General features: G+C 45.4%; 3 protein-coding genes across 4 annotated transcripts; all 3 read left to right on the top strand.

Moving 5' to 3' along the window:
• The first annotated feature begins 649 nt into the window (after window positions 1-649).
• On the top strand, window positions 650-4,871 carry LOC123142215 (disease resistance protein RGA5). The gene is made up of 3 exons (XM_044561212.1): window positions 650-881; window positions 1,217-2,084; window positions 2,473-4,871. Exons 2-3 carry the CDS (start codon window positions 1,294-1,296, stop codon window positions 4,613-4,615), a joined length of 2,934 nt encoding a protein of 977 aa, XP_044417147.1. The 5' UTR covers window positions 650-881; window positions 1,217-1,293; the 3' UTR covers window positions 4,616-4,871.
• Window positions 4,872-7,988: 3,117 nt separating this feature from the next.
• On the top strand, window positions 7,989-9,913 carry LOC123142213 (disease resistance protein PIK6-NP-like). 2 transcript variants are annotated; one of them, XM_044561210.1, is made up of 3 exons: window positions 7,989-8,229; window positions 8,575-9,438; window positions 9,878-9,913. In XM_044561210.1, exons 2-3 carry the CDS (start codon window positions 8,648-8,650, stop codon window positions 9,879-9,881), a joined length of 795 nt encoding a protein of 264 aa, XP_044417145.1. In that variant the 5' UTR covers window positions 7,989-8,229; window positions 8,575-8,647; the 3' UTR covers window positions 9,882-9,913. The 2 variants fall into 2 exon arrangements, with proteins under 2 accessions (XP_044417145.1, XP_044417144.1); XM_044561209.1 differs by having other exon boundaries at window positions 9,835-9,913.
• Window positions 9,914-9,969: 56 nt separating this feature from the next.
• LOC123142214 (disease resistance protein RGA5-like) lies at window positions 9,970-10,941 on the top strand. The gene has a single exon (XM_044561211.1). It carries the CDS (start codon window positions 9,970-9,972, stop codon window positions 10,780-10,782), a length of 813 nt encoding a protein of 270 aa, XP_044417146.1. The 3' UTR covers window positions 10,783-10,941.
• Window positions 10,942-11,362: the final 421 nt, after the last annotated feature.

Genomic DNA, 11,362 nt, shown 5'->3' with positions numbered 1-11,362 from the left:
GGCGGAGGACGTCACCGAGCTGAACGTGTGCAGAACGCGGAGATGCCGTGCGTTCGTTACTAGATCGGTTGGAGCGCGAAGAAAGTTCGACTACATCAACCGCGTTGTGAAACGCTTCTGTTTACGGTCTACGAGGGTACGTAGACACACTCTCCCACTCGTTGTTATGCATCTTCATAGATAGATCATTGCATGTGCGTAGAATTTTGTTTGTTTTCCATGCAACGATTCCCAACATGCTCTAAGCTGCATCCACAGTCGTGGCATGCATCCTTGATGAGGAAAACATGAATTACAGTAGTATTTTAACCAGTGTCTCCATTACAAAAACGTCTTATATTTTCATACAGAGTGAGTACATATTAACAAGATTCGTGCAGTTCCGGTAGGAAGGATCGAGCAAGCATCTCGAAAGAGAACACGTTAAGTGTGTGCCTTGACACTCTTTTCATGATCCAGCCACACCTTCTTAGCAAGCGGTGCTTTTCACTAGACACCAGAACCCCCTTTAGGTTTTAATATTTTCCCAAGACAAAGAGGTGCTTACATGAGTAACCGGGCCGCTTTTTCTTATATTAGTGCTGATCATTCGCCCGGGGTTTAGGGCCACTTTTCAAGATAGCGCGGACGCTGTGCCCATCCGAGGGTGGTGGTCTTCATGTGCATGCGCGTGCTCTGGACAGTGGTTACACCAACTCCCCTTGTCCACTGTACCTTTTCATTGCTCCTTCCACACCACAGCTGTAGAGGAGTTCGTCCCCTTCTTGCCTTACTTCCTCCCTCTGCATCTCGTCGATGGAAACTCTCTCCTGGTAGCCAGCTGATCTTGATCTGGATGGGCCGGCTACCGCGGCGCTGGTGATCGCGGTGACGACGTTGAGGTATGTATATGTGCTAGCTAGCTTCTGATTCTATGTTTGCAAATCTAGGGGTCTGGGTAACTAGCTAGTTAACTAGATCTGTAATGGCGTATCTTCTTCTTTTCATAAGTTGTCTTCCGTGCACATCAAAAGTAGAGGATCTTTTAAGGTTGTGATAGCAAAAGATGTAAACTCTGTCACTCCCATTCAGTATTACACGGCGTACATGAGCATGACCATACGGTTGTTATAGCAAAATGTTGATTTATTCCTTGTTCAGATCGATCGGCCTGGTTGGTCCATCTAACCTACATGGGGTTTCGATTTACATGGCCTAAATGAGGTTAATGCTGCAGGTGCATATCTAGGGAGCGAATCAGATCTGGAGTAAGAGTTTTTATTTCTGTGCTGAAGCAAAGAACAACAGCAAGATATGGCAACTGCAATAGTGGTGGGTTTTTGTACCGGCGCAATGAAACCTGTTCTTCAAAAGCTGGCCACTCTAATGGGAGACGAGTTCTCCAAGGTGAAAAACGTGCGGAAGGATGTGGAGTTTCTCAGTGATGAGCTTACAAGCATGAATGTTTTTCTTGAGAGCCTTGAAGATGTGGACGAGCTAGATGCACAAACCAAGCTCTGGAGAAACAAAGTGAGGAACATGTCCTATGACATTGAGAACATCATTGATGACTTCAAGCGAAAAATTGGTGAGAAAGGTGAAAAGGATGGGCTCGCCATGAAGACTCTTCGACTCCTGAAATCTTCCAGAGCCCGTCAGCAGATAGCTGGCCAGATTGAAGAGATCAAGAAACTAGTGTCTGATACTAGTGAACGACACAAAAGATATGAATCTAAAGCTCGTCCATCAAGTGATGTGACCACTGACCCACGAGTTGTCACATTCTATCAAGATGCAATTAGCCTTGTTGGGCTGGAGGGGCTAACTGATGAGCTCGTCAATTACCTGAAGGACGAGGAGACACAGTTGAAGGTGGTATCCATTGTGGGATTCGGAGGACTGGGAAAAACAACACTCGCCAATGAGGTATACCGTCAGTCCAAAGGTGGACTTGAATGTTGTGCATTGGTCGCAGTGACGCAGAAGCCAAACATCCCAAGTCTTCTACGTAGTTTACTATCTGAAGTTGGGAGCAAATCATGTACTAATGGTTGTGACGAAAATGTTCTTATCAACAAACTCAGAGTATATCTGCAACATAAGAGGTGCTTATTTTACTTGCTATTTTATTTTTGGTGCTCTTTCTCTATTGCACTTGTAAACTCTCTGGGGGAAATTACTATATGTGGTCAGAAAGAAACACAAATAAGAAAAAGAAAAGGTGTTTTTAGGTATTCAATAAACATGTTTGTTAAATTATCTGTATTCATTTATTTTTGATAAATTTAATATGGTTGGACAACATTTGTTAGACAAAAAAATGCAAAGTAATGTATATGACTTTTTTCTGTAAACTTAGTTGATTAAACATAACCAACTAATTAATTTGGTTATGCTAATTGTCAATCAGAACTAAAATTTGACTGAACACAATTAACTATTCTTAGTAAATTCATTCTACTTGACTTGACACTATGTTTTACTCTTTCGCAGGTACTTGATTGTAATTGATGATCTATGGGAGAGATTACCATGGGATATTATTAAAGGTGCTTTCCCAGATAATGGCCTTGGCAGCAGAGTAATAACAACTACAAGAATACATGACGTGGCTAAGGCATGTTGCTCCAATCCCCGTGATTATATATTGAAAATGAAGCCACTTAGCGATGAAGACTCAAGAAGACTATTCTTTGGTAGGATATTTAACTCTGAAGATGCCTGCCCTCGTCAGCTTCGGGATATTTCTATTGAAATTCTCAAGAAATGTGGCGGTATGCCCCTTGCAATTATTACTATATCAGGCATGCTAGCAAGTGGAATGCTACCAGGTGAAGTCTTCGATCAAGAGGAGTGGGAACATATACGGAATTCTCTAGGTTCGGGGACAAATCTCACGTTGGAAGGGGTGAGAAAAATCTTAGACCTCAGCTACAAAAATCTACCTCCTCATCTCAAGACATGCTTGTTGTATCTTGGTATGTATCCAGAGGACTTTGAAATACCGAGGCAGCGTTTGGAACTTCAATGGATTGCCGAAGGTTTTGTCAGTAAAGAAGAAAAGGGAAAAGATGTGGAGAAGGTTGCAAGAAGTTATTTCAATGAGCTTATCAATAGGAGCCTTATTCAACCTACAAAATTTGACAACCATGGTATGGTCACACATTGCAAAGTTCATGATATGATGCGTGATCTTATCTTGTGGAAGTGTGCAGAAGAGAATTTTCTCACCATAATTGATGACCCTCGAGCCATGTCAAAACTGGATAACACGGTCCATCGACTGTCTCTCCAAAGTGATTGTCCAAGATTTACAAAAGTGTTACCGGGTAACACTAATCTGTCACAAGTTCGGACGTTTATGATCTTTGGCGATCTTCAATATATACCTCCTCTGTCCATGTTCAAATTCCTCAGGGTTCTTCTTATTGAGGAGTCCAAATGTCTTTATCCCGCCGGCACCGCTGCACTGGCCAAGTTGTATCAGCTGAGATATTTAGCCATGACCAAGCAGATTGGGATATCGGTACCAACAGAGATCAGAGGGCTACGACACTTGGAAACACTTGATTTACTTGATAATATGGATGTTCCATCTGATATAGTTCATCTAAGATGCTTGATGTTCTTGAATATCCGTTGGTCTTCCACACCAATTCCTGATGGCATCGGCAACATGAAGTCCCTGAGATATTTAAAAAAATTTGATGTGATGCAGAACTCACTAGATAACGTCGAGGGTCTTGGAGAGTTAACCAGTCTGAGAGTACTAGCAGTATGCAGCCAGTGGTATGCTGCGTCCGACTTCAAGATACGAATGGATGCTCTGTGCTCTTCTTTGGGGAAAATTTGTACCAGCCTCGAGTACCTGGGTTTGGATATCATAGGCTGCATGGATGTCTTGATGGACTTGTCACCTCCTCCCCGCCGACTTGAGAGACTGTACATGGGTAATCACCATGAGAATGAACGGGAAGATGTTCTTTTTGACACGGAGGATGACCTCGGCCTCTGCATCTGGGCGATACATACGGCCAAGGAATGGAAGCCTGTACCGGGCAGCTACTTTTCCAGGGTCCCTAATTGGATGGGGGAACTCAGTAACCTCAAAGAACTGGTAATCAATGTCCTAGAGGCTTGGAATATTGGTATTCTAGCACAGTTGCCCGCTCTCGCTCATCTCAGACTATACATCAGAAAATCTCTAAGAGAATGGTTTGTCATCTACGCCGGAGAATTCCCTGTTCTAAAATGTTTTGAAATTCGGTTGAGCAGTGCGTCGTACCTGGCCTTCCAGGCTGGTGCAATGCCAAAGCTCCAGTGGCTCGGCCTGCAATTCAGCGGCGTAGGGTGGTTCCAGCACGTGCCTGGACCAGCCGGCATCCGACACTTGTCAGCGCTTGAAGAATTTTCGGCCCAAATCGGATACATGAACTATTGTTATTATGGAGACTATAGTTATTATGGAGAGAAATGGGCCAAGGTTGCCATGAGGAATGCTCTCCACATGCATCCCAACCATCCTCGCGTTCACATCACATGTGATACAATTTGCAATCTTGAGTCGTCGTTTTTGCCATGTGATGATTCTGATCAAGGCGCCTCTGATCCTCCGCACAGGGCTGCTGACTGCTGAAGGCATCTCATGACGACTCCTACTACTACTGTGCTACCATAACCCCATCAATTCAAGTCTGAGCCGTTGGAGAACTCGCGGTATGTTAGCACAGAGTTCGCAATCAGCCTCTGCATTGTATCGTTTCTTATTTCGGTGTGTTTGTTTTCCACTAGTATTTTGTTTTTATCAAACTGAGTGTTGTCTATTTGTGTAATAAACCGAATATGTTATTTGTTTGTGTAATAAACTGGATGCTATCTGTTTGAAGTTTTAACCTTTTTCCAAGTACTGTACAACCTAGATGCATGTGTCATCAGCGCCCATCAGTTCTGCTAGCTGTAGGCATGCTCTGAGAAAAACACGCTCACATCAGCTTCATATATGTGTAGGAGTATGTGTTTCGGTGTCTGGCTGCTGCTTTCCTACATACTACAACATTATTTTCCCAGTTGACTCAAATAAGAGCAGCAACTCCATGCCTTTACCCCGCCAAAACCAGACTAGCACATGAAAACACACCAGCTAGCTATATCGATCTATCACCGGCACGCATGCAAGGAACATGAATCATAATCCCAGAAATCATAGCTTTCTAGTTTTCTTTTATAAGACTTGTTCCATTTGGTGGCGGGGTGGGGCGGTGGGAGTGAGGTGGGACGGCGGATTGCCTCCAGCGGGAGGTCTCCATGGGGAATTTTAAGGAAGGAGATAGAACTGACATGTAGGTCTCACATGTCAACGTCCATCGTACCGGACAAACAAACGGTGTTGCCTTTGAGTGCCACGTGGACCTGACTGCTGGGCCATCCTCGTCGTAACCATGGTTAATTTTGAGTAAAAATTTTTTTTAGAAAAGGAGGATGACCCCTGGCCTCTGCATCTGGAAGATGCATACGGCTACTTATTATTCTCGAGGACCTTACAAAGTATTACAAACAATATACCTGAATCCACCATCTTGGCAACAAATGCCTCTACTCCTATCCATATGATGAAGGGGTGCTATCTGGGCCACTACCCAAACCACTCACCTAAGCCTAACATCAAAAGCCGGAAGCCCCAGCCGAGCCACATACCGGGTCTGGGGCACAATCCGGTCAGACGCACTCGTGTGTCGTCGCCACCATCTTCCACAGGTCCGTCTTCAGATCATATTGAGGCTTCTACCTTGTTTGGCCACTCTGCCATCGACGTCACCATGACGCCAGACAGCTACCTCCTCCTGCGCGAGTCCATCTCCGCGCATCGGACGCCGAGCCTCCATGGCGCCATGCCGCCGATCTCCGCCGCCATCAATGTGTGAGATGAAGTACCGCTCCACCATCCCCCTAGCCATCACTTCCTCCAAAACGATGCCCCCAGGAGGGAAAGCGATAAAACGCCATCATCGTCCGATCCGGAAGACCCAGATCTAGGGTTTCCCCCGGAGCATCCCGAGCCTGATGACGCAGACTGCAACGACGATGCCTCGACAAGGGAACGACATCTAAGACGCCGTCATCGTCCGCCATGACCGTAGTCGGCGCGATTTTCATCGGCAGTTGCTCCACCATACGTGCGCCACCGACGTCGCTGGTCCCTTCAACCGGAGTAAACTCTAAAACGATGCCCTAAAGAGGGACTACGACGCAAAATAGCCGTCATCGCTCGATCCCAAGGAGATCTAGGGTTTCCCCCGGAGTTGCCCGCGCTGTCAAGGACCAGACAAGGGTAGAATCCCGGCGGATCTGCCCAGCTGCCGACGAGTCGCACCCGCCACCGTGCCGACGGCAGACCAGCGATCAAGGCCCACGCTTGGGCATAGATCCGGCCGCGCCGCCGCGACCCGATCCGGTCACGCCGCCGCCGTCCCTAGCGACCGCGACGCACCAGATCGCGAGGCCTCCTACCGCGGGGAGCGAAGTCGCCGAGGTGCCGCCACCATCCGCCGTGGCGTCCGGCCTGCCGCCACGCTCCGGCCCGGGGGCGCCGGCCCGCGCCAGCCCCACGCGAGCGAGAGGGCCCGAGTCCCCGCCGCCGCCGGCGACGACCAGGCTTCGCCTGGCCGCGCCCTTGGGCGGCGGCGAGGGAGGAGGAGGAGGAGTGGGGGAGGGCCGGCCGACGGGATCTGGGGGCCTCCCGGCCGCCCACGCGGGGGGTGACTCGGGAGGAGGAGCGGGACTCGGGGTGTGGGACTCGGGAGCCAAAGCTATGAGCAGTTGGCTAATGAAGGACTGTTTCTCAATTTTGAGTAAATAGGTCATCAGAGTGAAGTGGTAGGTTTTTGCAACAAAAAGAAAGAATAAAAGTGGGGTTTTGACAATCAATGAACAGTGGTAGACATTTACTCAAATGTGGTTCTACGGGACAAAACCCCCAAATGTCGTAGTCTTTAGCTATTTAATTAACATAGTGGTAGACATTTGCTTTAGTTTTATTTTATATATTTAGGAAAATGGACGGACATTTGGTACACCAGTTTGAATGATCGGCTCCTCTACCGCTGTTGGTGGACATATGACCGGACGTGTCAGCGGACGCTTGGTGTCGTGAGTTTGGTGAACCCCGCAAACTCACTCGGCGCAGGTGACCCGGGAGGTTTCTGTGTGTCAGTACGCGCGGCTCATTTGGCTCAAGTCTAGCCGCGTGAAAACTTGGCTGAACTTTCGTGTTTCTGTACTCTTCTTTAAGTCGTCGTAAAGGCCAGATCTTTACGTCTTTGGCCTTGTTTGGATCCACGGATTAGAGTTAGTTTGGGTTAGTTTGGACTCAACTAACCCAAAAATATCCAAACAGGAGGGTTAGTTTGGGTTAGATGCATCTAACTCATCCAAAAAATCTAACCCACCTAAAAGGTGCTTATTTGGGTTAGTTCTTCTCAGGACCACTAAAAAAACATCGTTTTCTCTCGCTCTTCCCGAGGCAGATCCCTCCTCACTTCCTCGAAGCTTCTTGTCCTCTCCCTTCCTCCCTCTCGCACCGCCCGTGAAGACGCCTCGCCGTATCCGCGCTCCATCTAACCCTGCCATCCAAACACTTCTTTGGTTAGAGTTAGTTTAGGGTTAGTTCAGGGTTAGAATCTAACTCTAACTTCTAACTGAGTTAGAGTATCCAAATAGGGTCTTTGTGATGTGTTCGGGTTAGTTTAGGCGTAGCAGAGTAGACTTCTCTAGTTTGGTTAATTTTGGTCTCCCTGCGATGTTGCGGGGAAGAAACGAAAGTGAGGTATACATTACAGAACTCTTCAATTCAGCAATGAGTAGGCCCCTTTATATATATAAAAATGATCCTGCCGCTTTCCTAGCATGTAAGCATCTAGCGACGTTCCAACTGAAAAAGAAAAAAAAGCATCTAACGACGTATTTAAGCATCTCTTTGTCTTGGGAGAGAACAGAAAAATAATAGTATTAAGGGGTGCTTACCTCTCATCCATGGGTGGTGCTCTGCATGTGCACCAACTCTCCTTGACTCCTTCACCATTCTCCATTTCTTGGCTCCTTCCGCGCACCGCAGTTGCAGAGCAGTTCGTCTCCTTCCCTTCACTTCCTCGTTCTGCTTCTTCTCGCACTGCGACTCTCTCCGGGTAGCCAGCTGGTCGTGTTCCGAATGGGCCGGCGATGGTGGCGCCGGTGACCTCGGCCGGAGGAGTTGAGGTATTTACATGTGCTAGCTAGCCTTTTAACTTATTTTTGCTCTTTTATTTCTAAAGGAGGGTCAACTCATCTGCTCTGCATCGGTTGATGCGCTCACATAATCATATAGGATTAAGGGTGACTAGATATGCAATAATCACGCATGATGCTTAGCATGTTCTTCTCATTTCTCCGCCATGAATCAACCAATCTGCAACAAGTTTTGTTCTTCAAAGAATCCCCATGTAGCAAAATTAGCATGATCTGTAACAACTTTCTTTGTTCAAATTGATCGGCATGGCTGGTCTTATAATGCTACGTACATCGGTATTCAGTTTGCCTGGCCTAAATGATGTAATACTGCAGATGCGTAACTAGGGGCCGAATCAGATCTGGAGCAACAGAATTTTGTTTCTGAAGCAAAGAACAATAGCAAGATATGGCAACTGCAGTAGTGGTGGGTGTTTCTACCGGCGCCATGAAACCTGTTCTCGATAAACTGTCCACTCTTATGGGAGGCGAGTTCTCCAAGATGAAAAACGTGGGAAAGGATGTACAGTTTCTCAGTGATGAGCTTACAAGCATGAAAGATCTTCTCGAGAACCTTGCACTTGTGGACGAGCTAGATCCACAAACCAAGAACTGGAGAAACAAAGTAAGAGACATGTCTTATGACATTGAGAACATCATTGATGACTTCGGCCGGAAAATTGTGGACAAAAATGAAAAGGGTGGGCTCGTCAAGAAGGCTGTTCGATTCCTCAAAACTTTCAATGTTCGTTACCAGATTGCTGGCCAGATTGAAGGGATCAAGAAACTAGTGCTTGAAACTAGTGACAGGCGCAACAGGTATAAGTTCAATACACCTCCATCAAACGATGTGACCATTGACCCACGAGTTGCCATACTCCAACAAGATGCAGCTAGTTTTGTCGGTCTGAAAGTGCCAACCGATGAGCTCGCTGATTGGCTAAATGACAAGGAGATGCATTTGAAGGTGGTATCCATTGTGGGATTTGGAGGTCTAGGCAAAACAACACTCGCCAACGAGATATACCGTCAGCCGGAAGTGGGATTTGAATGTCGTGCATTTGTCCCAGTGGCGCAAAAGCATAACATCCCTAAACTCATCCGTAGCTTACTATCTCAACTTGGAAGTGTAGAACGTTCTCTTGATATCGAAGAAAATGTTCTTGTTGAGAAACTCAGAGAATATCTACAGAAAAAGAGGTACTTATTTTAGTTGCTATACTTTTTTTGTGGTGTCCTATCTCTGTTGCACGAACAAACACTCTGGAAAAAATCACTAGATGATCCGTAAGAAACACAAACAAGAAAAAAAATGTGAACAGAAATATGCATTTAGATATTTATTAACCATGTGTGCTAGATTTATCTTAATTAAACTTTTTTGTTAGGTTTCATATTGATAGACTAGATTTCTTTGGCAATAATTGCAAAGTCATGTATTATGATTATTCTTCAAAAAATAGTTTACTAAATATTTCCAACTAATTAATGTGGTTGTTTTAATCGTCTATCAATCAGAACTGAGATCTCATTGAACAATTTTTTCTTAATAGAATTAATCCACTTGACTTGACACTATCGTTAACTCTTTGGCAGATACTTGATTGTAATTGTGATATTATTAAAGGTGCTTTCCCAGATAATGGCCTTGGCAGCAGAGTGATAACAACCACAAGAATACATGATGTGGCTGAGGCATGTTGCTCCCATCCTCGTGATTATATTTTGTAAATGATGCCACTTAGCGATGAAGACTCAAGAAGACTGTTCTTTAATAGGATATATAACTCTGAAGAAGCTTGCCCTCGCCAGTTTCGGGATATTTCTAATGAAATTCTCAAAAAATGTGATGGTATGCCACTTGCTATTATTACTATATCAGGCATGCTAAGTAGTGAACGCTTCGACCAAGAGCATTGGGAACATATACGGGATTCTCTAGGTTCAGGAACAAATTTCACGTTGGAAGGGATGAGGAAAATCTTAGACCTCAGCTACAAGAACCTTCCTTATCTTGGTATGTATCCCGAGGACCTCAAAATACAGAGGCATCATTTGGAACTTCAATGGGTTGCCGGAGATTTTATTAGTAAAGAGAAGGGACAAGATGTAGAGAAGGTTGCAAGAAGTTATTTCAACGAGCTTGTCAACAGGAGCCTTATTCAACCTGTAAGATTTGACAACTGTGGATCGGTCACACATTGCAAAGTTCACGATATGATGCGCGATCTTATCTTGTCTAAGTGTGCCGACGAGAATTTTCTCACCATAGTGGATGACCCTCAAGCCATCACAGAACTGGATAACAATGTCCGTCGACTGTCTCTCCACCCGGATGAAGAAATTATTGAAACAAAGTTATGGGGTAACATTTGTCTGTCACAAGTTCGGACTTTTATGATCTTTGGTGATTGTGAGGGTATGCCTCCTCTGCGACTGTTCAACTTCCTTCGAGTTCTGCGTATTGAAAATTCTGGATTGGATGGAGTTGACCTCACACTAGTGCAGAACAGGCCTTTATCACCGGTTCGTAAGGGCCTTTAGTGCCGGTTCTGCAACCGGCACTATGGAGGGGAGACTAAAGCCCCCCCTTTAGTACCGGTTCGGCACGAACCGGCGCTAAAGTGCCACCACGTAGCACGAGCCAGGCCCGGGTGCTGGTAGACCATTAGTACCGGTTGGTAACACCAACCGGTACTAAATGTTTGGGGGGTTTTGGTTTTAATTTTTATTTTTCCATTAATTTTGTGTTTTCCATTTAATTCTTTTTTGTTTACTGGTATTTTACGATACTATATATTGTACACGTTATGCATATATATAAATAGATTTTCTTGCAGAACTGATCATATATATATAATTGAATGTCTCACAACCACCATTAATTATTCACACATACACATGTATATATATATACAATTTCTTCTACATGTTGCCTTGGTGCCTTCGGAGCACGATGACAAGTGGTTCATGGGGCGGTAGCGGGTAATAGTATTCTCCTTTGGGATCAATGACCTGGTCGAGCAAAAATCCCGCTATTTCCTCTTGAAGTGCTCGTATGCGCTCCTCTGATAGGAGCTTATCCCGCACCTCTTTGAACTGTTAAGAAGGAGATCAATATGCA

Source organism: Triticum aestivum, chromosome 6D (assembly GCF_018294505.1).
Source record: "Triticum aestivum cultivar Chinese Spring chromosome 6D, IWGSC CS RefSeq v2.1, whole genome shotgun sequence".
Taxonomy (NCBI): domain Eukaryota; kingdom Viridiplantae; phylum Streptophyta; class Magnoliopsida; order Poales; family Poaceae; genus Triticum; species Triticum aestivum.
The sequence above is the reverse complement of the archived record's forward strand: the minus strand, read 5'-3'. Positions and strand labels throughout refer to the sequence as shown.

What these genes read in the sequence shown, in the direction of transcription:
- LOC123142215 (XM_044561212.1), top strand. Translation starts at nt 1,294, where the DNA reads ATGGCAACTGCAATAGTGGTGGGTTTTTGTACCGGCGCAATGAAACCT. An exon ending in GTATATCTGCAACATAAGAG is followed by an intron (nt 2,085 to 2,472) that starts GTGCTTATTTTA and finishes ACTCTTTCGCAG; the next exon opens with GTACTTGATTGTAATTGATG.
- LOC123142213 (XM_044561209.1), top strand. Translation starts at nt 8,648, where the DNA reads ATGGCAACTGCAGTAGTGGTGGGTGTTTCTACCGGCGCCATGAAACCT. An exon ending in GAATATCTACAGAAAAAGAG is followed by an intron (nt 9,439 to 9,834) that starts GTACTTATTTTA and finishes ACTCTTTGGCAG; the next exon opens with ATACTTGATTGTAATTGTGA.
- LOC123142214 (XM_044561211.1), top strand. Translation starts at nt 9,970, where the DNA reads ATGATGCCACTTAGCGATGAAGACTCAAGAAGACTGTTCTTTAATAGG.